General features: G+C 51.3%; 1 protein-coding gene across 1 annotated transcript in view; it reads left to right on the forward strand.

The window, feature by feature from the left end:
- ZZEF1 (zinc finger ZZ-type and EF-hand domain containing 1) overlaps positions 1 to 25,590 on the forward strand; it is a 1,627,273-nt gene that overhangs the window by 1,464,536 nt on the left and 137,147 nt on the right. The window contains exon 52 of the mRNA XM_078679684.1: positions 8,644 to 8,809. Within this exon, the coding sequence (XP_078535810.1) occupies positions 8,644 to 8,809 (166 nt within the window). The remainder of the gene's footprint in view (positions 1 to 8,643; positions 8,810 to 25,590) is intronic.

Below are 25,590 nucleotides of genomic sequence, written 5' to 3' on the forward strand. Positions count from 1 at the left end.
TTGTTGTTTTTGCTTTATGAGAAGAACAAGAATAATCGTTCCGACGCCGCCCGGGACCTGTTCAGGTCTCCGTTGCTGGGTGACTTGGAGGAACCTTGTCCGGTGACACCGGATGGTGCCGATGTCCTACCTCAGGCAGCGGACTCTACGGCTCAACGCAGGGGTCGTACCGCGGATACGTCTTCGGACGCTCCTTCTTCTCACGAGGCAGGCTGTATATTGGTGTCGTCCTCCCCGAAGACTGGTCGCCGTGTGGTGTCTTTTTCCCCGGTGTCGAAGGGTGGCTCCCCGCCCTTCCTGAGGCAGAGGTGTTCGTCGGAAGAGCGGCAGGCCCCTCATTCTTCGGCTCCTTCTGATTTCCAGATCTGGCCCTTGCCCGTCCCGCTTGGCCTCGGGGACGGCCGCCTTAGTTTGCAGCCGTTGCCCACGGAGGAGCTGCTAGCTGTGCCACGGGGCCCTACGGAGGCGGGTGCAGCCTTCGCTCACGAGGTGTCCACGGCTGTGGGCATTCTGGGCATGGGTGACCCGGTGGGGCACTTTCCGGCAGACCATCTATTGGAGTCCTCCACCAGGGCTCTGGTGGGAGGAAAATTTTACTTCCCTTTGAAGGTTTGCTTCTTTCTTCCTTGACTGGGGCTTGGAGGCGTCCTGCCTCAGGGGACCCGGTGCCTCAGCATCTATTGCACCGGCACCTTCCGGCGCCACGTGACCCGGTGTGTCTTTCCCTCTTCACCCATCGCCCGCCAGCCGCCTTTTGCGCACTGCTTTTCCCCTCCCTGCCACCACTGCTGACTCCGCAGTCCCGAGAGGCCTGTTTGCTGGACTCTCGGGGGCGCAACATGTTCGCCTCGACCAGTGATGCCATGCGAGCCCTTAACACCTTGTGTGTGCTGGCTAGGGCCTCGTCCTGCTTGTGGGACTCAGCTGAGTCTCTGACAGCGTCACAGGAGACTGGTCAGCTGGACTTACGGCATCATGCTTTGGATGTCCGGGAACTTGCGGCGTTTATTCTCCCCTCCGCTCTGGACATCTCGGAGGTGTGGGGCCGGGCCATGGCTTCCTCAGTCGCTCTCAGTCGCCATGCTTGGTTTCAGGACGGAGTGTTCGGGAACTCGTCGACCTTCCATTTGATGGCAGCCTGTTGTTTCATGCCCCGGCCGACTCTGCCATCCAGCGGCTCTTGGCAGGGCTCCATCATCCTCCTCCTCCTACTCCGCCTTATCATCATCCTCCTCCTCCGTCCCATCCTCAGTGACTCCTGAGTCGGGTTGATTCTGGGCCTTCTTAGGCCGGTTGTTCTAAATGTGGAGTGTGAGTTCTGGCCATTTGCGTCGTTCCTTGAGACTTTGGCATCGTTGGCTGCTGGATGGCTGTGTATGGTTCCTGTGTATGTTCTGCCGGTGTCGCGTGATGCCGCCCCAACCCCGGCACGTAGGGAAGCTTTGGCAAAAAAGTTTCTGGATCCAGTCTCACGCCTGGGGATTTCTGGCATCATCCTCTGTTGAACCATTACTTCCCTTTAAGGAATGAATGAACCTCATTTTGGTTGCATGGCGTAAACCATTGTCTGCCATTGCTGTGAACCGCCATGTTGCCCGCCGCCAATGTCTGGCTCCTTGAAATCCAACATTTTTAATGGCTCATCCATTCCTGGACAGTGTTGTTGCCCAGGCAACTACTTCTAAATAGAGCCCAGAATCTTTCCTCTATATCTGCTGAAAAGAAGTCAAAAAGGATTTAGGTAATTGGGAAGAACGTCTTCTTTTCAGATGTCTTGCTCCATAAACTTAACCTACCTCTGGTCCCATTACGCCTAGACTCTTTAAGAAGTGACGCAAATAGTTGTTCCAAACTATGTTCTTAACAATTACCATTTTGCAGAAGTTGTGCTTGAAGGGCAAGATAGCTGCATTGTTGATTCGAGATGCAACATGGCAGCCATCTTTAAAGTACAGAAAATAAAAAGTACTATACTTTGATGCTGGCCACCACATTGTAAGTACTAGGAACTCGATGCTCATCTTGAAGGTATAGCATTAGCAATGGAGCTAATTTGATGCATTTTGTTGTAGTTTTCTGCCCGCGGTGATTCTTAAGGCAATTAACTGTGGACCTGTGCAGAGATACAGCAGGTAGCCAGTCCTTTAATGAAACTTGCCTCTCCACACTTCTGCTAATTTCAAACCCTACAGCAATGCAAAATACACTTACCTGATTAGAAACAATATAGTCTAAAGTTGTTCTTTTTCTTTTTGGACTGTTTAAACTGCACTTATGTTTTATTTATTTCATTTATTTATTAAATTTATAAGGCGCAACAGCTACCCAAGAATGGTTTCCCAGCACCATGGCAGATCAGAGACTGTGTGAGATGGCTTACACGTTATTGGTTAAAGAGCCAAGTCTTCAAAGATTTGCGAAATTGGACTTACTCTGTTTCATTTCGAAGAGCTTTGGGCAGGGCATTCCAAAGTGAGGGACCAAGGTATGCAAATGGCCTTCCGCCCTTCCGAGATAGTCTAGTTTGAGGAACAAAGAATTTCCCCTGAGTGGATGAGCGGAGATCTCGAGGAGAGGCATATGCGCGGACCAGAGATTGCAAGTACTGAGGGGCAACCAATATTTTAATTTTAAACATGTAGCTCAGGGCTTTGAACTTGATTCGGTTCTCCACCCTGAGCCAATGCAAATCTCGTAGATGGCCAGAGATAGAGGTGGTTCTAGGAACCCGGCAAAGTAACCTGGCAGCTGAGTTCTGAACCATCTGCAGCCTACGAGTCACCACCTTGTATGAACCCAAGTAGAGAACATTTCCGTAGTCCAGCTTTGAAGTGATCAATGCCTGGACTACCGTTCTCTGAATGGACTCTGGTAGCATGCAGATTATCTTTTTTAGCTACTTCAAGATGGATAAACATGTTGCAGCTACCTTAACAGCTTGATGATGCATACTGAGCTAGTAATCGACTAAGACGCCCAGGTTGCGAACTTGACAGGAAGGTAAAGGAAGTGCACTCATCCCACAAGGCCAATGTTGAGGGCCCCAAAGATCCTTATTTTTCCCAAGTATCAAAACCTCGGTTTTCTCACCTCTGAGTGTGAGGTAATTTGATTGCATCCATGACGCGATTTTGTTCAGGCCCAACTGAAGGGGTGATGTCCCGCCCTTACTCTTCATGGAGAGAGAGAGAGAGAGAGAGAGAGAGAGATGATGATCTGGGAGTCGTCGGCATAAGAGAACAGGGTTAGCCCAGCTTCTTCCGCAACATTAGCTAGAGGTCTGACGTATAGATTGAAGAGTAAAGGGCTAAGAATGGAGATGTGAGGTACCCATGGGGTGATGAGTGAATGTCGGAACTAACTGTAAGGGGAAAAGACTTGAAAAGTGCGATTTGTAAGAACAGAAGAAAGCCAGTTTAAAGCTAAGCCACAGATGCCTAAAGATCTTAAAGTTTTAACTAGCACGGTGTGAGACAAATGCTGCACTTAAATCCAGCAAAATGAGCATCCAGATGACAGTGCAGTCTTTCTGTTACCCCCAACAGGGTAGCTTCCTTTGAGAAACCAGCTCCAAAGTCCGATTGAGAGGGATGAAGAAACTCTTGGGTTTCTACAAAAAAGGAGAGCTGTGCGTGGACATGTTTCTCTAACACCTTGGATGCTTTGACTTTTCCCCTCCTCTGCTGAGGGGTCTGTAAATCCCATTGTTCAAGACGAGCACGGCTTGTCATGAGCCCACGAGCAGTGTACTGCATGACGAGCTGAGCTCGTCATGAGCATGGAAGGGGTTAAGATTTTAAAAAATGCCGGCAGCAGCGAAATGGGCCGATTAGTTGGAGGATAAATCGGGGTCAGCATTAGCCTTTTTGAGGAGAGGAAGCACCATGGCGTGTTTGAAGTCTGGCGGGACAGTGGCTTCCCGCAAAGAGGCAATCAAAAGGTCCATAACAACAAGCAGAGATGGCGGCTCCAGCTGCTGGATCATGGAGATGGGCAGAGGATCCCTAGGTGATCCTGATTTAATACTATCTAATTTATTTTTTAAAGGTAACTACGTTTAACAAGGGCCATGTGTATGTTAGGTACCCTATCCTGATCAGAAAACATATTGTGGGCAGAGGATGGTGGTGCAGATGTTACTAGAGGGAAAGGGTGGTTATCACTGCACACGCACTATGTCCAAATATATTTTCTCAACCTTCTGGACAAAAAAGGTGGCCATTGCTGTTTATTGAGTGAAGGGGGCCTAGATTGAGTTTTGGAACCTGCGACCTAGTTAACCATACTAAATAGTGTTTTTGAGCAATTCAGGGCATCAGAGATGGTTGGTGAAACATATTCAGCACGGGCTGTCCTGCAAAGATTATGGTACATTTTTCTAGCTGTTTTATAACTATTTTTGGATTCAAGGGCACTGAAAATCTTCGAATCTATAATTATTTTTCTGATTAATACATCTATCTGCAAATTTCTCACAAATTGAATCCCTCAAGGTGCCAGATTGGACCAGGAAACGTTGGTTAGCACTCCAGCACCAGCAGGTGGCACTGCTACTCTCTCTGTACTCAGGAAACCACACTGGACTTAACATCACGTTATCGTATAAGGTGCCACCCCAGAGCACTGATGGTTGTCCCCTTTTTTCATGCCTTTCGGCACAGATCCATAGTTACTGAAATGTTTTCCAATAAATTTGTTTTCCAGTGTTGAATAGGAAGAACTGCCTTCTCCAATGTTGGTAGGCTCTAAGCAAGGCTACTCTTGTGTCAAGCAGATGGCGCTCTCAGACCTGTACCAAGTAGCGTGGTTCAGTGATAAACACTGCGATAAGTGATCTCACTCCAGCTCCTGTGCCTGGTCCTACTGGAGTTCAGCTGCTTAGGGCAAACTTTCAAAGTGGTCATTTTTTAGTGGTAGAGAGAATTCTTCAAGAGGGCATAAGAGGCACAGGAAGGATCTTTTGCATTCCCTATGTTGTTCAACGGCAACTCCTACTGTTGGCTACTTTGTTCTCTGATTCTAGCTTTTACATCTACTTTTGGTTGATCATGGTGATGATACCAGCACCAGATACAAAGCTCTATTTTGCACTTCCAGGGATCCTAGCCCATTGCATTGACACCAAGAAGAGTGCTGCCTTCCACCCGGTGTTGTTGGGTTTCTTCGGAAGGAACTCACATTTTGCTCACTCTGGTGGGCCTCAGGGCCACCTAAACCGGCTCAGCTCATACCTGTGGGTCCAACTCAGCACCAGTTAATGTCCCTAGGACTCCTCATGATGCTGATCCCTTCACTGAAGGCTCTATAGGTTGACCATCATGCGCCACATTCAGATACGTTTCACACTTAGTCAAACTTTCCAAAAGCTAAGGTCACCCTGGTGAAATCCAGACATAGGGCACATCAGTTATTGAAAAAACACTCTTACAGGCCTTTGCCTCGCAGTGAATATTTTGGCATGTTTTTAGAGCTTTTTGGTTTGGCTTTAGATGGCATTCAGATGCTGAGCATCATTTATCACAATGACGGCAATGAGGCAAGCTCCCCCCCTCCCCCAACCCCACCTCCACCTCCTTGCCCTCCCTCTGGGACAGATGCTGACAGTTTCTTGCTCTGCAGAATGTAAGTAGCCTTGACACCTCTCAGGGGTGGACTTGAAATGTCTTTTGGGGTCCTCCATTGAGGATGGTAACTAGTTCATGGTAGTCCTGTGCTGTTATTGCATGTGGAAGAGCACATGGTCAAGTTTCACAAAGAGATTCTGCAGCCCCCTCTTTGATGGTAAAACCATTGCTCCCCTTCAGAGAGGCCTTAATGGACCCTTAGCAGTGAATTGCCAGGTTGCCTGCCGCTGTTACCTGGCATCTGGAGGCCCCACATTACTAATGTCTCACTCCTCCCTAGAGAGCCGTCCTTCAGACATCCTCCTCCAAACAGATTCCTGTCTCTTCCCCACTTAACTTCCGACAAGGAGTCAAGTAACATTGAGACCATGTGGAAGAAGGTCTCTTCTTTGGGGAGACTTGCTCCTTCACAAATGCAACTTGCCTGATAGCCCATTACTCCCATGCCTTGCACAAATGACACCATTTTTCATACTGAAACTTCTTGATGACCTGTGTGGCCATTTTGCTGAACTTTTGCTTGATGGGCAAAAAACAAATCCAATGCTCTGGCTTGGACATGGTGGATACAATAACACAGCTTCCCTATTGTTGCTATCCACTACCTCGTTTGAAGGCGTTACACCAGATTTTCGGGTGATGTCCAAGCCAACCTTATGGACATGCGCTTTGGTGGTGCTCACCTTCCCGACAACAAGGTATACATGGCACTCGTATGTGCCACAGCCTAATCCTGGGGACTGGCTTCCCGTGCACACCAGTTCCACCAGCAGTACCACAGGCAGCTATTCCTGCAGTCTTCCCTTTCAACTGTGTCCACTCTCACAGTCTAAGCAGGAGCCCAACAAACTCTTTCAGAGCTACACAGCAGTGTTGTGGTCCAAGCGCTGTCATGTACAGCTACAATACACCTCTTCCTCCCTAGCCACCCCAAACTTGCTTTGTCCTCCTCACCCCAGCAGTACCATTGTGGTCCACCCTTAAGGGAACATGTGTGGCCTAAGTGGGGTTGTACCATCACATGGCACAGTGGTGGGCCATCACATCAAACCACTAGGTCTTGCAGATTGTGAGGCATTTATACATGTTTCCCTTTCAGGATTTCCTCTGTATTCCCCTACCTTGAAGATCGACTGCTGAAAGTAAGCTCACAATAGCTTGTGTTGGAGCGCTTGCAAGCCATGTTCTCCCTGCTCTTCAACCTGAGGTTTTTCATCAACCTCCCCAATTTCCACATCTTGCTTTCGTACCTCCTCCTCTTCTTCAATGGAAGAGAGCTGGACATTGTCTCCTTCAAGACATTCCCACCTCAGCAATGTTTAGGACATTCAGTCTGTGATCCCGAAGCCATGGTTTGAGAGGGACCTATTATTTTTCCCTGGTTAGTCCTTTCTCTTTTGGGCCTGCACCTCAATTGCGGAAAACCTTTTTGCCCTCCAGCGGTGTGATAACTGGTGCCTCCTTTCTTGGTTGAGGACTTTACTTTGATGCACTAGTGATCAGGCTTTTAATCTTACTTGGAGCAGAAGCCCCATCAAGGTATTTCAGCCCTCCATCCACAGTTGATCAGTTCAGGTCCTAGCAGACAACACAACAGTAATGTGGTCAGCCAAATTGCAGGATGGTGTGGGCTTACGTCCCTGTACCAGGAGGCACGAAGGTTGTGATCTTGGGATTAGGCTCACAATATCTGGCTCCAGCCTTGTAGCCTCACTCAGTGTGTGGGATGACAATATCAGTTGGTGCCATCTAGCCAACCAAGAGTGCCATCTGTACCCGGAGGTAGTTGTTAATGTGTTTGCCCTCTGGAGTATTCCTCCAGCTGACCCGTTTGTTACTTTTAAGAACGCACACACTGCCTCGCTGTCCCACACTTTGCTGTTTCCTCTGCAAGGAGCCCTATGAGACATGTTATGTTTGATGTTGAACTTTCTCCCATTCCTTTGATTCCTCAAGTTCTGAGGAAGCTGTGCAATATCATGCACTGTTAATATTGATAGTGATAGATTGGGTGTGGCAGAGTATGGTACTTGAATCTACTGCCTGTTCCTGTGCTCTCTTCTTCTGCTTTCTTTCGGGGCAGACCTCTCTCACTGGCAAAGGGCAGTGTCTGCATCCGAACCTCTAGAGCATCCATCTCCTGACATGGAGATTGTGCTGGATATTCGGAGATAATTTCATGTGCCTACTGTGGTGGTAGATGTGATTTTTTCACCCTTCCCTTATTCTGGGTGTTTTTCCTGTTTTATCTCTTGGTGCACCAAGACAAAAGTTTGACCCCTGTATGCTTGTCTGATGTGTTGCATTTTGCGCATTCCTTGTTCTGGCAAGGCTTTGCTGTGGGTACTGTTAAGGACTAGTTGCTGGCCTTTTCGGCTTTTATTTGCATACTCAATCAGCCTTCATCCTTGATGTTGCCTTCAGTTTTTTGTTATCTCAAGGGGTTCACCCATTTGTTTCTTCATTCTCCCTTTGCACATTACTCTCTAATCCTGGCCACCTCCCTATTCTGGGAAGTGATCATGCGATTTTATAAAGTTCCAAGTAAGTTTTGATGTACTACAACTTCTGCCAATTTCATTGGCAACTGAAGGGTTGGGTGAAGAGGACGAGCAACTGACATCAGAGTGTCAATGTTGCTATTTAAACCACTCCATAACTTCATGTCTGCAATACTTTCTAGCACTGAGACACAGTCGTGGCTTGGCCTGCTAGCACAGGAAGAGCAATTACAAGTTCCCCTATCCAGTCCGCATCCTGGAGGGTTTCAAGAGTTGGGGAATCTGAAGTAATGTATAGTATCCACTAGGAAAATCAATACTGTTGTTTTAGAATCATTACTAGACACTGATGATAATTCCTGAAACGATTGCTATGGCCACTTAAAAGATGTCATACTACAGGTTTCCAATTTTGTGATGACGAGTGAAAAGTAAATAGAGAAATCTGTTAATAACTGTACCCAATAGGCAATTTTTAATATAGTTCTTCTAATGAAAATTGTCTTCTTTGGTTTTAGGATTCGAAATTCTAAAGCAAATGTTGTCAGATCAAAGGGTTGTTCCTCACCTCCCATTAAGACAAATTTGGGATTGGCAGGTTTGTGTAGCCTGTCGTCAGACAGGACATCAGCGTCTGAAGGCCATACATTTGCTGCTGAGAATTCTACAATGCAGTACACAAAGGTATTTTCATCTCTATTTATGTTGCGCAAGAGAAGGAGTATGTGTGTATATGCATGTGTATATATATGTATTTATTTATGTAAGTGTGCGTGTGTGTGTATATATATAAGCGTGCCTTTCCGTGGGTGGCCCCCGGTTAACTGTGGGGGCTGTTGGAGCGCTGCACGACGATCTGAGGTGGAGGTGAGGCCTCGTGCGCGCCCGGGAGACTGGAGCCGGGGCCTGCAGTGTCGCGCCTGGCCGGGGCTGTGACCATCGCACCGGCGGCGGGGTGCCGGAGTGCCGCGGAGCCCTTCCCGCTCCCCTGCCGTGGGGAGGCCCTGGCCGCTGGAGTGCGAGGTGGATCGCCGCGCTTCTGGGCCTCCCGCAGTGATCCAGAATACCTGGGCCGGCCGTGGCAGTGCCGGGGAGGCGGACGCGGAGGGCCGACCGGCCCCTTAGAGGACAGCGGGCACCTTGGTGGATCAACCCGCCGCGGGCTATGTCTTGGCCCTAATACCCGGGGGGCTGTGTGCTACGCGGCTGCATTGTGGAGCCTGTGACATTGGGGGCCTGTGGCGGCACCGGGCGAAGACGGGCAGGTCTCTGTATGCGGCCCAGTGGGAACAGTGGCCATCTTTGATCTCCCGGGCAGTGAGCTGAAGCTTCACAAGCCCTGCAAGGAGGATTGTGGTGGCTCTGTGGGGACAGCGCATGCTCCCCCCCACCCCCCATTGGACTCTGGAGTGATCCACCACATCCGCAGTTGGCAGAGCGGGGAGACTGTGTGTGCCGCCCTTGGGGTATCTTGTGCGGCCTGCTGAGACGACTTGCTGGAGCTCCGGGGCCGTGGGCTCCTTGCGTTGACCCGGCCGGCGGTGGTGACTTGGTTGCAGTGGAGTGTGGGGATTCAGCACCGTGGATCTCCGGTGTGTGGGCGCTGACGGGTGTCGCAGTGAGGAGCCCCGTTGCCATGTTTATCGTATACGGGCACCATGACACGGGGTCCTGCCGGTGGTGGACACTCTAAGCAAGGGACCCTCGACAAATTTACAGAGGCGGGCCAGGCGGCAGGCGGTGGAGGGCTGCACAACGCAGTGCCCGACAATGCATCGTTTATGGCAGCCATAACGCAATCAAGGGACATGCTGGACGCCAAGATTGGGGCTGTTGGGTCTGACGTTATGTTACTCCGGCAGGATCTACGGAATGCTGTTGAAAGGATCACCGGCACGGAGACTCGCATTTCCGAAGTTGAGGATGGTGTGTCTGTGCTCAAGAAAAAGGTTGCCGCCATGGAAAAGATTCAAAAGGGCCTCGCCATGCGGGTCGAGGATGCAGAAGGGCGTGCTCGGCGGAATAACCTCCGCTTTGTTGGTTTTCCGGAGAACTGCGAGGGCAACAACGCAGAGCGCTTTCTGGCTCAGTGACTGGAGAGCTGGATACCCTCGGACGCTCTGTCCCACTGCTTCGTTGTGGAGCGGGCTCATCGGGCCCTCATGCAGAAGCCCCCTACCGGGGCGCGCCCACGCCCAATCATTGCTAAATGTCTGAACTATGCTGATCGTGACGTTATCCTGCGGCAGGCGCGGACGAAGGCCCCCCTCACCTACAACAATGTCACCATACTTATCTTCCCGGACTACACACGGCTGGTGCAACAGCAGCGCCAGTCCTTCCTTAGGGCGAAGGCCCGCCTCCGAGGCCTCAACATCCAGTATGCCCTGCTCTACCCGTCGCGCTTGCGGGTCATCTATCAGTCCCGCACGCTGTTTTTTTATTTACCCGAGGAAGTCGTCCAGTGGACGGATGAGACAGTGAAACTTCGCGTCACCTCGGCTCCAGGCGGCGAATCGGATTCCTCCTCGAGTGGGAAGGCCCGTGGGGGTCTGCGGAGTCAGCGATATCAACGCAGGGGCTCGACTTCTGGCCGTAGCTTGCGCTCTGGCTCCACATCTCGCCAGGGGGGTCTGCCTCCGGAACAGCAGCACCAGGACGTCTCCTGATGTATGAGACTCTCGTCCTGAACTGTGTGCACAGCAGTAACAGACGCTCAGGTGCTCAGGTACTGGGGGCTGGAGCCTACCCCAGTAGGTTTGGGTGGGTGGGAGTGAGAACCCTGTTCTATGGGTTGTCGCCCGGGGATCCATTGAAAGGAGGGGTTCGTGTTCCCCCGCTGGGGACCGGGCTGCGCTCCTACCGCGACAGGTACTTCCATGTTTGGGAGGTGCAGGGTGCAGGGTGCAGGGTGGAGGGGGGGGGGGGTGTTTGGGGTTAGAGTTGGGGGGACTGTTTGCGCATGATATGCTGTTTTGTGGTTGCTATGCTTTTTACGTGCTGAGTCTCCAAGACACATGTTATCTTTGTGAACGTTTGACCCCATGTCTGCTACGGGGGGAGGTGGGCCGATGAGTTCCGGCTCCTTGTGTATCTTGAGTTGGAATGTGCGGGGGGTGTTGGACAAGGTGAAGAGGGGTGCGGTTTTCCGATCTGCTAAGAGGGCGGGGTGGATGTCTTATTATTGTAGGAAACACATCTGCTAGGCACCAGGATACCATGTCTCCAACGTTTTGGGTACACACAGGTGTTCCATTCAGGCTTTGTGAGGGGGTCTAGGGGGGTTGCTATTCTTGTACATCGTAGGGTCTCCTATGTGCATGATACACTCTGGTCGGACCCACAGGGCAGGTATGTCTTTGTGCAGGGCAGGGTGGAGGGAGACAGGATGACCCTGGGAAGCGTATATGCCCCGCCTCCTCTGCAGTGGCCTCTTTTGGAAAAGCTCATGTCCCTGTGGGGCGCCATGCCAGATGCCCTTTCTATTGTAGGGGGAGATTGGAATGATGTCATGGACCTGGGCAGTGATAGGTGACGTGGGGGGGTGGTTGATGGGGGAGGACGGGGGGGTCTTTCACCACCAAACTCCATGCTCTGGTGACTGGATTGATACGTGGAGGTATTGACATGGTTCACGTAGGGACTACACATACTTCTCTGCAGTCCATGAATCGTTTTCTCGATTGGATTACATCTGTGTTCCGAGAGGGCTGGCCCATAGAATCCACTCGGTGGCTATTTTACCGAGAGCCTTGTCCGATCACTCACCAGTAGCCCTCACATTCCTCATGGGCCCGGCCAGGCAGCCATTTCGCTGGCGTATGTCTGCGTGGCACTTGACGCTGGATGACTACAGGGAGCACATAGCCAAACAATTAGATCAATACTTGTTTTCCAACGTGGGCTCCGTAGCCTCCCAGACCACTATATGGGAGGCCTTAAAACCTACTCTGCGGGGGGTAGACATTTCTTGGTGCGCAGCAGCCCGTATGGAGCGGCAGAAAGACTTAGTGCGGCGCAAGGCTGCACTCGAGGACTGGAGCGTAGGAGTCGGGGGGTGGATGGAGGTCTCGTCAGGCGTCAGCTGATACTTGCTCAGCAACAGTACACCGCCGATCTAATGGATGAAGCGCGACAGGCTTGGCTGGCCACTCGTAGTCGGGTGTACCAGTGGGGGGACAAGTCATGCAAAAGGCTACACCGCCTCTTTCAGGGCACTTCCCAACCGCTGCCCCAACTTATAGGTCCTCGTGGGGAACCTATACTCGAGCTTTGCTGCGTACTACGAGGGACTTTACGCGCCCCGGGAGTGCTTGCCGGCTGATATCGTCCAGAAATGTATTGATGACCTCCCCCCGCGGGCTGTCTCAGATGAGGTGCGGGATTTATTGGACAAGCCGCTGACTGATGATGAAATTGGCACGGCTCTGGGTGAGTTGAACCTCGGTAAGGCGCCGGGTCCCAATGGCTTCCCCGCCGAATTCATTCATTGGGTTTTATGTGCAGCTGGGTCTGCGACTCCGACCGGTGATGGAGGAGGCGCGCGAGGGAGGGGTGCTCCCCCCGGATTGGCGTCATGTCGAGGTTGTGGTCTTTTAGAAGCCGGGCAGACCCCCCGGAAAGTCACGCGTCCTACCGCCCGATATCGCTGCTGAATACTGAGGCTAAGGTTCTGGCCAAGGTCCTGGCCAATAGGCTTAAACCTCACATTGCGGATCTGGTACATCTCGATCAGGCGGGCTTTATGCCTCGAAGGGCCACTCGCCACAATATTCGACGCGCTCATGTCGCGATTTCCGCATGGAAGAGTCTGGGGGAGCAGGCGGAGCTTTTTTAGCCGACATGAATCGCTCCTTTGATTCTTTAAGCTGGGTGTACTTATTTGCCCTGCTGCGACGCCTCAACCTAGGCCCGCGCTTCTTGGCATATATTCAGCTGTTGTACACTGATCTTACGGCGTCCGTGCGTGTCGGGGGCGCAGTCTCTCACTCCTTTTTAGTTCAGAGGGTGACACGGCAGGGCTGCCCCTTATCCCCCTACCTATTCGCGCTTGCCATGGAACCCCTCGCAGCGTGGGTGCGCATCGATGCCCAACTTAAAGGTTTTCGGTGGTTGGCGGATCTAGTTGATAAAATAGCGCTCTACGCCGATGATGTCTTGTTTTTTCTTACTGATTTGGACCGCTCGGGGCCGCGGCTGCTGCGCATTCTGCAGATTTTTGGCGAAACCTCCGGCTTATATATGAATCCCGCCAAGTCGACGCTGTGGATGCTCGGAGGACAGGGGCGGGGCGTGGGCGTCGGACCTCCAGATGGCGTCGGGCGGTATGAAGTATCTGGGGGTGCATTTATCAGAGGATGCTACAGTCTCTCGGGAGCGCAATCTCACCCCGGTTTGGAATCGTACGCGCGAGGATATAAAGGTGTGGTCCCATATGCCATTGTCTATATATGGCAGATCAGCCATTTTTAAGATGGTTGCGCTTCCTCGCATCGATTACCAACTACAAAATCACCCCTATCAGATCCCGCCCCGCTGGTTCCGACAAGTCAACTCGGCACGGAGTAGCTTCATGTGGGAGGGGGAATTGCCCATGTGGCGCTGCGGACGTGTTTCCGCTCAACGTATACTGGGGGCCTGGCCACATCGAACGTGCTCTCTTATTATCAGGCGGCTCATCTGCTGGTCTTGAATGACTGGTGGTACGGTGACAGGGGCGATCCGGCCTATGCTGTGAAGCGATTCCTCATGGGCTCGGCGTCGATCCACACACTGCTGCATTCGGCGGTGCTCCGGCGGTGTCTGCCTTCAGCCACGCAGGTGGTTTTTTGCGTCTGGTGACAGGCGCTGCGTAGAATGGGGTGGTGCTTACTCAGGAAACCCCTCTTTGGTCCAATGGTCGTCTGCCCCAGATGGCTGCGCTACTGGGTTTCCGGGGCTGGGATGCTATAGGCATCTCCTCGCTGGGCGATGTGATGGCAGGATGTACTCTTAAATCCTTCCAGGACTTGCAGAGCGAATTTGTGATGCCCCGATCTCAATTTTTTTAATATCTACAATTTCGGCACGCCTTGACACCCTACTTAGCTAACCTAGAGCAGCTTCCTGACTTTAGTCCGCTTGAGGCCAAATTGTTCATGGGGGAACTACCCGATAAGAAACTCTCACGTATCTATCAGACTCTGGTGCACCATTGCTCCTCCGATCTACATAAACTCAAGGCTGTGTGGGAGGAGGATCTTGGGGATTTGGAGGAAGAGGACTGGAATGAGGCTCTGGCAAGTCCGCGGCTAGCGGCAATTTCCACTCGCTTGCGTTTGATCCAATTTAAATACTTGCATCGCACGTATTTTACTAGACAGCGCCTGTGCAGGGCGGGTATGGTGGTGTCCCCAGATTGTCTTCGCTGTGGCTCGGAAGTGGGTACACTCCTACATACTGTATGGGGATGCTCCGCACTACAAAGGTTTTGGGATGGGGTCTTTCGATGCTTGTCGGAGGTGCTGGCCTGGGTGCTTTCTCGGGACCCCAGATTGGGGCTGCTGAATGTTATGGAGGGTGAATTTGAATTTAATTTGAATTTGAATTTAAAAGTACTTTTAGAGCGCACGTATACCAGCGGTTTCTTGGCGCTATAGCTAACGGACTCTGAGGTTACAAACAAGGAGGGCAAAGGGAGTATTTATTCAAAGGACTTCGTGAATAGGTGGGTTTTAAGACATTTACGGAATTGTGGGTAGAGGGCAATGGAACGAAGTTCAAGGGGGAGGGAATTCCAGAGGGTGGGGGCAAGGACAGCGAATTTAGAGCCTCCCCATTTCTTTCTCCGGAAGCGTGGGATGGTGAGGAGGGACTGGGAAGAAGAGCGAAGATCCCTGGTGGGAACATATAAGACAATCTCGGAGGAGATGAACGCTGGCGCCATGCCAAGTCGGGCCAGGAAAGTAATGGATGCGAGCTTGAATTGGATTCTAGCTCGTACAGGGAGCCAGTGTAGGGATTTCAGAAGAGGGGTAGAGTGGTGAAATTTAGGGAGATTGAAGGCCAGGCGGGCCGCCTGGTTTTGTATCTGTTGTAGGCGACGCAGACTGTATGCAGGAATACCGGCATACAGGGCGTTACCATAGTCCAGGCGGGACACCACCATGGCCAGGATGATAAGTTTGAGGGCAGAAAAGGTAAAGAAGCGAGACACCCTGCGAATAGTGCGTAGTGAAAGAAAAGAAGAAGATACCACGGAGCTAACCTGGGAGTGAAGGGTGAGTTGAGAATTAAGTTTTATACCTAGTGTTTTAACTGAGGGAGAGGGAACAGGAGAAGGACCAAGAGAGGGGGGCCAAAAGAGGGAGGACCAGGGGCTGGATGAACCACCCGTCAACACCAGCTCGGTTTTGTCAGGGTTGAGTTTGAGGTGGTTGTGGTTCATCCAGTCCCTGATATGGAGCATCACAGTTTGAAAGTTTCGGACAGCAGAGGGAGAAGAGAGATTGAAGACCAGCTGGAGGTCGTCTGCATAATTGAATACGGCGACCTCCATCTGTTGAAGAGAGAAAATCAGGGGAGCAATATACAGATTGAACAAGAGGGGAGAAAGAGAAGATCCTTGGGGGACCCCGCACTGAACTTCCCGGACGTCCGCCGTGAAGTCGCCCAGGCGAACGGCCTGGGTGCGGCCGCTCAGGAAGGAGGATAACCAGACCAGGGCAGTCCCTCCGATCCCCGCCGCCTTGACACGGGAAAGTAGAATGGTATAATCCACCGTATCAAAAGCGGCTGAGAGATCAAGGAGCACAAGGGCCTGGTGCTGATTAGTATCCATACCCTCCCTGAGGGTGTCCAGGACCGACATGACGACGGACTCCGTAGAGTGTGCGGGGCGAAATCCAGCTTGGCGGGGGGCAAGAGCTCCATACTTCTCCACAAAGGAGCTCAGGGCGCTGGTGACGTGGCGCTCGAGCACCTTGGCCAAAAATGGCAAGAGGGAGATGGGGCGGAAATTGGCGGGGACAGAGGGATCTGCCCCAGATTTTTTCAGGATGGGCACAATTACCGCAGATTTCAAGGAGTTAGGAACTATGCCTTGGGCTAGAGAGCTGTTAAGGAGGTGAAGGGGGGGGTCTGGACAAGAGACAAAGATATGACGGAGGATGTGAGCGGGGCAGGGGTCGAGCGGAGAGCCAGATTTGATCAAGGGCACCAAGGAGGTCAAGCTTTCCAGAGTGATAGGGGGAAGGGTGATAAATACACCCTTGGGGGGGGGGACAATGAGGATCAACAAAAGATAAGGAAGGAGAAGGGATATTGGCCTTGATGGTGGTAATTTTGTCAATAAAATAATTATTGAGAGAAAAACAGAGTTCTTCGGATGGGGCTGGTTTGAGAGTGGTTCTGTCCGAGAACGCCAGGTTGTGAATGATGGTAAAAATTTCCTTGGACTGGTTCTCCGCGGCTAGGATTTTGGAGGAGAAGTATGATGTTTTGGCCCCCAAGATGTCTTTTTTATACTGGATGAGTATGTTGGTATATTCCAGTTTCAAAGCGGGGCAATAGTTTCTCCTCCAAGCCCGCTCCGCGCGGCGCACTGTTAGTTTGGTGGCCTTAAGCTCTTCATTGAACCACCGGTTGGCGTCCTTATCGCGTTCAGAAGTAATGCGTTTGAGCGGGGCAACAGAGTCGCGGCCGTGGGAGAGCCACTGATCTATGGCTTCAACCTGGGAGACGGTGGTAAGGCCCTGAAGAGAAGGGAGAGAGGAGGTGAGGAGAGCAGAAAGATTCTCAAGGTTGACACGGCCCCATGATCGGACCCAGGTGTTTTTGGGTCGGGGAAGCTTAATTGGGGGAAGAGTAGGAAGGAGAAATGAGATCAGGTGGTGGTCAGACCAAGAGCAAGGAGAGATTGAGAGTGATTGTACAGGGCAGTTCAGGGACCAAATCTGGTCAAGCAAGTGACCTTTAATGTGAGTGGGGGAGTGGACATGGGGTGTGAAATTAAGGGAGTGAAGGGTTTCAGAAAATTCCTTCGAGGATGGGCATTCGGCGGGGTCGGAGGGCCAGAAATTAAAATCACCAAGGAGCAGGATAGAAGAATTGTTTACTGTAATGGTGGCCAGGACCTCCAAGAAGTCAGGGAGAAACTGTAGGGGGGACTGAGGGGGACGATAGGTAAGAAAGCAAGTCAGGGGAGGAGAGGTGGAGACTGTGCGGATCACCAGAAAATCGGTGGTCGCAATATTAGGCAGGGATAAAATTTGAAAGGGAAGATCGGTGCGTGCGATGACCGCCACGCCACCCCCGGCTCTACCTGATGGACGGTCCGCCCTGAGGGCATAGTAGGTGGCCGGTAAGGTGGATAAAAGGGCGGGGAGGGAGTCATCGCTGAACCATGTCTCAGTTAAAAAGAGAAGATCGGGGGAATGGAGATCCAGTAGGACCGAGAGCTCATGTGCATGAGCGACAGCGGACCGGGTATTAAGGTAGAAGGCCGTAAAGGTTTTGGGGGTTGATGAAGGAACCGTGCTACCAGACGTGGGAGAGAAATCAACTATGGAGAGAGGAGAGAGAGGGGCGGTGGGGGGAGTTAAACCAAGAGAGGAGATGCGGGAGCAGATGGAGACCGTGATGGGCCAAGGGCCCTGGAGGCTACGAAGTAGGTCCGGGGTGTAGGTGATAAGTGGGGCGGAGTGACATGCCCCTAGTCCCGGCCAGTCGCGGACGGGCGCAGACGGGCTTGCCTTAGGCGCGCCTTCGGCGCGCAATCGTCGCGCCCGCTGCGCTCGTCCGGTGCGCTTCCTGCCAAGACACATGATTTAAGGCAGTGGGACAGGATGTTGGAGGGGGCGTGGCCAACAGAGGGGGCGTGTCTGTGGCGCGCCTCGCGCTCGAGAATGGCGGCAGAGAGAAGGGGGTCGTTGCAGCGTGTAGCGCTGTTTAAAAGATGCCAAGGAGTGCAGGTAGGAGGGAAGAGTTACAGGAACACAGTACACAAACAAGTTTTTTAAAATCAAACTAATGCTTTCTCCCGGCTATTTTGCCTCAGGAGTCCAATCGCTAGTGAGGCGCCTGCCGTCTGCGCATAGTATTTATACAATTTGGCGAGGGGGCGTGGCCAACAGAGGGGGCGTGTCTGTGGCGCGCCTCGCGCTCGAGAATGGCGGCAGAGAGAAGGGGGTCGTTGCAGCGTGTAGCGCTGTTTAAAAGATGCCAAGGAGTGCAGGTAGGAGGGAAGAGTTACAGGAACACAGTACACAAACAAGTTTTTTAAAATCAAACTAATGCTTTCTCCCGGCTATTTTGCCTCAGGAGTCCAATCGCTAGTGAGGCGCCTGCCGTCTGCGCATAGTATTTATACAATTTGGCGAGGGGGCGTGGCCAACAGAGGGGGCGTGTCTGTGGCGCGCCTCGCGCTCGAGAATGGCGGCAGAGAGAAGGGGGTCGTTGCAGCGTGTAGCGCTGTTTAAAAGATGCCAAGGAGTGCAGGTAGGAGGGAAGAGTTACAGGAACACAGTACACAAACAAGTTTTTTAAAATCAAACTAATGCTTTCTCCCGGCTATTTTGCCTCAGGAGTCCAATCGCTAGTGAGGCGCCTGCCGTCTGCGCATAGTATTTATACAATTTGGCGAGGGGGCGTGGCCAACAGAGGGGGCGTGTCTGTGGCGCGCCTCGCGCTCGAGAATGGCGGCAGAGAGAAGGGGGTCGTTGCAGCGTGTAGCGCTGTTTAAAAGATGCCAAGGAGTGCAGGTAGGAGGGAAGAGTTACAGGAACACAGTACACAAACAAGTTTTTTAAAATCAAACTAATGCTTTCTCCCGGCTATTTTGCCTCAGGAGTCCAATCGCTAATCGCGAGGGTATTGGGGGCAATAGGTACAAACGTCATTTGCTGCTCCTGGGCCTCGCCCTAGCTAAGCGGGACATTTGCCAGGGCCTGGAAGGCGCCTCAGGCCCCGTCCCTGGCCGCCTGGAAAAACGGTATGGACTTTTGCATGGGACTTGAGCAACCCATATTTCTGGCCAGGGGGTGCCCAAGCAAACACTTTAAAATTTGGAAGAGATGGGCTGAGTACCGAGGGCTGGACTTGGACCCTCCGCCTGATAGGACGGCCCTCCCTTCGCCTTGACATCTGGACATTTGGTAATACTGTGAGGTGTCTTGATTGGATGTTTTCTGTATACATGTTTCACTTTTTATGTTAGCAGCAGCGCAATTGGGGGGGTGGGACGGGGGGGGGGGGTGGGGCTAGTTTGTTCTGTAAAAGTCTGCAGCTGATATTCTTATGTCATTGATGTTGGCAGAAGTCTCCGGTGCTCGGGGCTATGCATTCTATGTGTGATCAGACAAATAAAAATCTGTTTAAAAAAAAAATATGTAACATTTTCATATGGTGTTCCAATCAGACTCTGTCATGGGGTTGGAGGAATAAGTCTCCCAATATGTTATGTTTTTTTATTCTCATTGTCTCGGGTCGTAGTAGTCGGTAAAGGTTGGATACCTGATGGACCAATTTGTTGAGTTTGGAGAAATCAGTCACCTCACACAAAATCTACCCAGTACTATCCCAAACTAAATACTGGCTACTACACAAAGCCTACTGAACTCCTACTTGCCTTCCCGCCCTAAAAACTTTGGAAAAACACCCACTGTTGGACTGGCAAAGAGGAGAATGGTGACCTTGCTCACCTCATTCCTCATTGACCCTCTTCTGGGATAAAGACTTCTCATTTCTCTCAAAACTATTTAATTGTCAACCTAAGAAAGAATTGCATTTCCTCATAAACAGGATTCCTTGATCCCTGCCTCAATCGCTCTTCTGGCCACATCCTTTTAGACCTCTTACTAACATCAGCGACTAAGATAGTTTGCTTTAACTGGAAAAACGCACATACAGCTTTCTTTCAAGCCTGGATTAAATGGATATCACATATCAGAGGGGCAGACAATATCGCACTACAGCACTCCCCCTGGAAGACACAATCTAGACACATATGGGAAACCTTGGATAATTACTTTGCCACCAACAAACGACCATAAGTATGCACATTCCTCAACTGCCTTTGTCAACCTACCCTCTCTCCCTGTTAGTCTTTGAGGGACCAAAACAATTTTCTTCAATCTTCAAGGCTGTAAACTACCTTCTCAATTAAATTATGAACTACATTACTGTGAGAAGTTGGCCTGATGTGCAGTGTTCACTATTCTAGTGATCACTATATATCAGTCCAAACAACCCTTATTGATGATTGGTTGTAAGTCAACCTTATAGACCAGCTATCCTAGTAGCATGGATACGAGCAGTCTAAGGCTAAGACTCTAGAGGGCGTGTTAAGCCAGCTGTTTTACCATCACATTACCCCTTGAACACCCAGTGAAAGGACACCACACAAGTGTTATGAAAATAAACAATGTATTTATTAGAATCACAACAACCCTGTACTCTTTATGAGGACAGGGTGCTAAGCACACAACAAAACTCTTATGAAAATACTTAAGTTAGCACGTTATACACAAATGCCCGAGGGGCACGAAAAACCATATACTCTAAAAGTGGAATGCGAATTACTAGCAGGTAAGTAACGATTCTCAGAGGCTTTGGGATCGCTAGGACTGGACTACTGAACCTTTAGATTACTAGCAGGAGGCCTAGGGAACTCGGGTGCAGAGTGTGCACTCTCACGCGGGATGCGGGACAAAGTCTATGGAAGCTAGAATTCACAAAGTTAGTGTTTTACGGGCGAACCCGACCTGGTAGGAAGAAAACGACAGTGGATCCTGACCCTAGGATAGTGAGGCTATGTTGGGGCACCGAAATGCCGAAGTTACCTAGCCCAGGGACTGCAGCTGCATAGGTCTGAAAAGACGTCGGGAATCTCGTTGCCGGACCAGGAGCCTGGAAGAAGGAAGTTGCTGGCAGGCGACCAGTGAAGGAAAGTTCGATGGATCCAAGCCTGGATCAAGGAAGAAGAAAACCTGAAAGCAGAGGGGACCAAGTTCTTGAATCACTAGCCAGTGATTAAGTGGGCACCAGGATGGCACCGGGCGAAGTCACCGCAGTCAGGTGAGTGGGCGCTGCTGGGCTCTGCAGTCTCTCGGACCAGGAGGCGTTGTCGGCGACCAGGATGGAGGTGCGAGCTGTCCCACGAAGGTTCTTGCTGTCGACGTCGCTGGACCCAGGATTGGGCAACAAGTCTTGGCAAATGCAAGGCCCACGCGGTGGACCTAAAATGGCGTCTTAGCCAGACCAGGAGGGTCCAGGGTACTTCTCCGATGGAGGGAAGCAAGGGCCAGTCTGGAGCAACCAGACCAGCAGTAGTGTTGTCGTCGGGCGTCGTTCGGAAGGCCTCAAGCCAGCGGGCTAGTAGCCAAAAAACGCGGTGAGCAGCAAAAAGCAGAAGGGCCCCACGCCGATCGTGGAGATGCTGGGGGGCTGCTCTTCGGTGCTGGAGCTGCTCAGGGTGGGGGCTTCTCGGACCCCAAAGCACTCACCAGGAAATTACTCGGTGGGCTTGCTGTGCAGAAGTCGTGCAGTCTTGGCGATAGCCGGTCCCTCGAGGTCTCGTCGCACCCACGGTTCTCAGCTGTGCTGTAGAGGTGGGTAGAGGTCACAGGTGCCAGGGAAGCCGGGTCTCGTCGAGCTGGGCAGTCGGATTCCGGAGGAAGGACGTGCAGCAGACCGCAGTGTTCTTGGATGGTGCCTGCGGATGCAGGGTGACTACTCCTTAGCCACAAGGGAGAATCTTGAGGAAGAAATCGTGAAGTCCTTTCGTGGAAAGTGGTATCTTGATTCCAAAGATGATCTGATTTGGAAGGGGGCCAGTCTCTACCTTTATCTTGGAAAAGGGGGCTGGCACGCGACTAAGTCCTGCCCTAGGGGTGGGACCAGGAGGGGGGTGGTTACACCCACTTCCTTGGCGGGCTTTTCCCCAGCACAGGGTCTGGAGTGTCCCTGGAACTGGTTTAAGCCAGCCTATGCACAGTGAGCACCGGGGTGCCACGTGCAGTCACCTTCCTCTGAAGCCCTGCCTACCTACAATACACAAAACCCTTTCTGGGACGGTGCTGGCACCGCCCCTGGCAGGAAACCCTTTGTCCTTATCTCCTGCTCTGGGAGGACTCCCAGCAGCAGGAGGGCAGACTTGTGTCTCGGTGGCAGCATCCATTTTGTGGATGCTAAGGCTCTGTCTGACTTTTAACCGGGTTATAGGTTACATGCATGTCGTGTCCCTCTAGAAGGGTGGAATGCTAACCCCGTCGCCAGAATTGGCGAGGGGTTAGTATTCCAATTCGTATGACACCTTACTCGACATGTTTTGATAAAGCGATACCAGAGTTGGCATATAACCGCGAGGATTATAATGCACTTAAAAGTATATGGTATGCGATATCATGGAAACGGCTAAGGGATGGATCCCGAAAGCCGCAGAAAGGCTCAGCTCATGCCAGAGCACCATCTCACACGATTCCAAGCACTCTGCCTTCAGGATTGTTAAGGCCTGCCATAGGAGTGACTGATAGGAGATCTGTGTGTCCATTTTAGGGTTAGATATAGGTATACTATATCTAAAGCAAAGGGTGAGTACACCACCTTGCCCCAGCTGTCGTGCAGCCAGTTGTGTCAGTTTAGTTAGTCAGCCCAGGGGTGGCATAATACATGCTTCAGCCCCTGGGAGACTTCTGGGTACACCTCAGCCCTGGGTACAGGGACTTGGAGAGGGCCCAGTGCCAATTCAGTACCTGAGTACAATTTGGATAGAGAGAACAGCTAGGCTGTGGGTCTGATTAGCAGGCCCACATCCAGGGAAAGTCGTAAACCAGTGCAGCAAAAAGCAAAAATCTGGGTGATCATAGGATTGCAGACCCTACTCTCCTACATGACCCCCCCCCAAACTTTGGGACAATAAACTAACCTTGACCAGGTGAGTCTTCTTGCTCTAAGTGGAAATACCTGGAGAGCCCATCAGCATTGCTGTGATCAGTACCAGGTCTATGCTCCACTGTAAAATCCATCCCCTGTAGGGAAATGGACCACCTAAGCAGTTTGGGGTTTTCACCCTTCATCTGATTTAGCCACAAGAGGGGCTTATGGTCTGTCTGAATGGTGAAGTGAGTGCCAAACAAGTAGGCCCTCAGCTTCTTCAGGGCCCAGACCACAGCAAAGGCCTCCCTCTCAATAGCTGACCAATTTTTCTCTCTGGGTGTCAACCTTCTACCAATGAAAGCAATAGGCTGATCATTACCATCACAATTCAGTTGAGACAGAACAGCCCCCACACCCAACTCAGAAGCATCTGTTTGGACAATGAATGGCTTTGGAGTAATCTGGACTCTTTAGGATAGGTGCTGTGCACATGGCCTGCTTTAGGTCATTGAATGCTTTCTGACAGCTTGCTGTCCACTGAACTTTCTTTGGCATCTTCTTGCTTGTCAGGTCATTAAGAGGGGTCACTATGGACCCATAATTTCTGACAAACTTCCTATAGTACCCAGTCAGGCCCAAGAAAGCTCGAACTTGAGTCTGGGTGATTGGAGGAGTCCAGTCCTTGATGGCCTGTATCTTACTCTCCAGTGGCTGAACCTGGCCTCCACCTACAAGGTGGCCCAGGTATACAACCTGTGTCTGCCCTATCTGGCACTTTGTGGCCTTGATAGTGAGGCCTGCCTTTTGCAGAGCCTCTAACACTTTCCTCAGGTGGACCAGGTGATCCTCCCAGGTGGAGCTAAAGACAGCAATATCATCAAGATAAGCTGCACAGAAGTCATCCAGCCCAGTGAGGACTTGATTCACCAACCTTTGGAAGGTGGCAGGTGCATTTTTCAAACCAAAGGGCATTACCACAAACTGATAATGCCCACCAGGGGTAGAAAATGCTGTCTTGGGTTTGGCCTCCTCAGCTAACCTGATTTGCCAATACCCAGCTGTCAAATCAAATGTACTTAAGAATTTGGCAGAAGCCAATTTATCTATAAGTTCATCTGCTCTTGGAATTGGGTGGGCATCAGTCTTAGTGACTGCATTGAGGCCTCTGTAGTCTACGCAAAACCTCATCTCTCTCTTACCACCCTGGGTGTGAGGCTTTGGCACTAGAACTACTGGGCTAGCCCAAGGGCTATCTGAGGGCTCAATGACTCCCAGCTCCAACATTTTCTGCACTTCAGTTTTGATGCAGTCTCTAACATGATCAGGCTGTCTGTAGATTTTACTCTTGACAGGCAGACTGTCTCCAGTGTCAACATCATGGGTACACCAATCAGTTTGGCTGGGTGTCAGAGAGAACATATGTCTGTAGGATTGCAGAACTTGCCTGCAATCCTGTTGCTGATGTTCAGTGAGGCTGCCACAAAAGACAACACCATCAACTGATCCATCATCAGGATTCTGAGTGAGCAGGTCTGGGAGAGGGTCACTCTCTTCCTCCTGTCCCTCATCTGTGGCCATGAGCAAGCTCATGTCCTTCCTGTCAACATATGCCTTGAGCCTGTTAACATGGAGCACTCTGAGAGGGCTCCTGGGAGTTCCAAGGTCCACCAAGTAGGTAACCTCTCCCTTTTGCTCAATGATGGTGTGGGGCCCAGACCATTTGTCTTTCAGAGCTGCTGGGGCCACTGGCTCCAGCACCCACACCTTCTGTCCTGGCTGGTACACAGTCAGAACAGCCTTTTGGTCATGCCAAGCTTTTTGAAGTTCTTGGCTGGCCTCAAGGTTTTTAGATGCCTTTTCCATGTACTCAGCCATCCTGGAGCGGAGACCAAGTACATAGTCCACTATGTTGGTTGCAGGCTTTTTGAGAGGTCTCTCCCATCCTTCCTTCACCAAACACAGGGGTCCTCTTACAGGATGTCCATACAGAAGCTCAAAAGGGCTGTAGCCAACCCCCTTCTGTGGGACCTCTCTGTAAGCAAACAAGAGGCAGGGGATCAGGACATCCCATCTTCTCCTAAGAGTTTCAGGTAGTCCATGAATCATCCCTTTCAGGGTCCTGTTGAATCTCTCAACAAGCCCATTGCATTGTGGGTGGTAGGGTGTGGTGAACTTGTAGTTCACACCACACTCCTTCCACATTGCAGTCAGATATCCTGACATGAAGTTTGTACCTCTGTCAGAAACGACCTCCTTAGGGAAACCCACTCTGGAGAACACTCCAACTAGGGCTCTTGCCACTACAGGTGCTGTAGTGGTCCTAAGGGGAATAGCTTCAGGATACCTGGTGGCATGATCCACCACCACCAGTATAAACTTGTGCCCTGATGCTGTCTGGGGTTCCATTGGACCAACAATGTCAATCCCCACTCTTTCAAAGGGAACCCCCACCACAGGTAGTGGTATGAGGGGGGCCTTTGTTGTGCCACCTGACTTACCACTGGCTTGGCAAGTGACACAGGAGCGACAAAACTCCTTGGTATTCTCATTCATATGGGGCCAGTGAAAGTGTGAGACAAGCCTGTCCCAAGTCTTTGTCTGACCTAAGTGAC

Source organism: Lissotriton helveticus, chromosome 3_1 (genome assembly GCF_964261635.1).
Source record: "Lissotriton helveticus chromosome 3_1, aLisHel1.1, whole genome shotgun sequence".
Classification (NCBI taxonomy): Eukaryota; Metazoa; Chordata; class Amphibia; order Caudata; family Salamandridae; genus Lissotriton; species Lissotriton helveticus.